Genomic DNA, 2,299 nt, shown 5'->3' on the forward strand with positions numbered 1-2,299 from the left:
CCACCTTTATGCGTTGTGCAGAAGTGTGTGCTCCCCACTTTACGTGCTGGTTTGGGACCGTATTCTCGAGCCTGCCCTAATGATTTTCGTATGCGACTTTCTATTTGAAAAGCATTGAATTTCGCATGCGAGTTTCATGAAAACGATTCAAGAATAGGGCCCCTGGTGCTAGCATATGACTCGCGCACTCTATTCTTATATCTCTATGGCACAGACAGACAGGTGTCAGGTGGACACGACGGGATATGCAACATTCGAGAATAAAGGATGGTATTACGATTTTGTCCGTACTGCGCTAATCTTCTCAGATTCCAGGAGAACCGATTGTGCAATCGATTCGCGTGCCCCACGTGCCCGTACATTTACCAGATAGCGGAAAAACACAGAGTAACCTCGTGCACCTACTTCACGGGCAAGGAACTCGCCGACATCCTCGACGCCGAATCCGCGTGGATGGGTGTGGAGTCAACGGGCGAACGTTGCCCCAAGTGCTCACATCCGCGCGCCTACTTCAGGCAGCTGCAGACCCGGTCCGCCGACGAGCCTATGACATTCTTCTACAGATGCTGCAATCACACGTGTGCTTTCACGTGGCGGGTCGACTAAACTCACAGGTAAATTCAACATCGCGAGGGGGGGGGGGGGGGGGGGGGGGGGGGATAAACGATTTGACATATGTGATTCATTCTTAAATTATTGCCACTTCTGTAAACTGGAGAAACTAAATTAAAAACTGAAGTAAGATTAGAGCTAGCTTACTATAGGATGCATGGAATTACACTAGAATAATAGTAATATAAATTTTAATTCAGAAAGATTTAGTATTTTAATGTGGAAAAATGATATAATATTTTATAAAGACAGAAAGAATAGCGTAAAACTATAACAGATCTGAGAAGAAAAAGAATATGACTCGCATAACTGTATACTGTATATTAAAATTTGAGGTATTTTTTCAACAAAAAGAAAGAAGAAATAAAACTTGTTATGCTCTTAAGGTGATCCTAAAGCCATGATCCTAACTGGTTTTTTTCAGTTTTTTTCTTAGCACTAATCTTTTAATTGGCTTTATAGAAATGCAAAATTCTTGTTTAGAATTAAAGTACGTATCAAAACCTAGGTCATGGTGGTCGAATTTATATGTGGTGGTCGTCACGTATAACAAAAAATATTAATTTTTTTTCGTTTTCGATATAAATTCGACCACCATGACCTAGATTTTGATGCGTACTTTAATTCTAGACAAGAACTTTGCATTTCTATAAAGCCAATTAAAAGATTAGTGCTAAGAAAAAAACTGAAAAAAACCGGTTAGGATCACGGCTTTAGGATCACCTTAAGAGAAGAAAGAAGAAAACAATTTGATAGAATATTTGAATATAAATTAAAATTTGATAGATAAATGACTGTACTGCTACTAAATTATAATTAGAGCAAATGTATTTATATGTTTAAAGCAGGAGAATTTAACATAAGTAAGGAATATCATTAATTAGGACTTTTAATTTTAAGAATACATTTGTGTTTTAACATTTCATTCAAACAAATCAAAATGACCGTCGATCGTTTTTCATGTATAAACTCTAATGGTTTTCTTCTCTTTATAGGTGTGGAGTTCTGTAAGTGTTCGATATATCATGAGTCCTAGGTCAATGGGCCCCATGAAAGTCATTATGAATAAAGCCAAGGAAGAAATGAATATGCTCGGACCAGAGGAGAAACACTTCTTCTGCGGCGGTGACCGGAGTGTCGCAATGGCGGCAGAACTGTTGCGGCAAGGCAAGGTGATTGCAATACCAACGGATACAGTATATGGTCTGGCCTGCCTGGCTGCCAATTCGCGAGCTGTCCAGCGGCTGTACGAGATTAAGCGACGAGACGAGAGGAAGCCGCTCGCAATCTGCCTGAGCAATGTCAAGGAGGTAGGTACATGGGGGATCCTGGATGACATCCCACCCAATATGCTGGAGTATTTACTTCCTGGACCCTACACGATATGCTTGCGACGCACGTCTGCCCTGAACCGAACTCTGAACCCAGGCGTCGATACTGTGGGCATCCGCGTGCCTGACGACAAGTTTGTGCGCAGCGTCGCCCAGATTGTTGGTCCGCTTGCGCTCACCAGTGCCAACGTCAGCAGCGAGCCGAGCAGTTTGCACCCAAACGAGTTCCGCGCGTTGTGGCCGGAGCTAGACGGCGTTTTCCACGGCTCCAAGAATTCCAAAAAGCAGAAGGATACACGTCGGATCGGTTCCACTGTGGTAGATGTGTCAAAACCATGCTGTTTTACGGTCGTGCG

The 2,299-nt window shown here is 42.7% G+C and overlaps 2 protein-coding genes across 2 annotated transcripts; both read left to right on the forward strand.

The window, feature by feature from the left end:
- Window positions 1–40: 40 nt before the first annotated feature.
- Window positions 41–1,695, forward strand: LOC112467602 (DNA-directed RNA polymerase III subunit RPC10). Its single transcript, XM_025036288.1, has 2 exons — window positions 41–614; window positions 1,608–1,695. Exon 1 carries the CDS (start codon window positions 268–270, stop codon window positions 604–606), a length of 339 nt encoding a protein of 112 aa, XP_024892056.1. The 5' UTR covers window positions 41–267; the 3' UTR covers window positions 607–614; window positions 1,608–1,695.
- LOC112467603 (yrdC domain-containing protein, mitochondrial) lies at window positions 1,653–2,261 on the forward strand (the record flags this gene model as incomplete). Its single annotated transcript, XM_025036289.1, has 1 exon — window positions 1,653–2,261. A coding segment is annotated over exon 1 (609 nt), but the record flags the coding sequence as incomplete, so codon positions are not given.
- Window positions 2,262–2,299: the final 38 nt, after the last annotated feature.

This window comes from Temnothorax curvispinosus, unplaced genomic scaffold, assembly GCF_003070985.1.
Source record: "Temnothorax curvispinosus isolate PA1 unplaced genomic scaffold, ASM307098v1 QBEX01017651.1, whole genome shotgun sequence".
NCBI lineage: Eukaryota > Metazoa > Arthropoda > Insecta > Hymenoptera > Formicidae > Temnothorax > Temnothorax curvispinosus.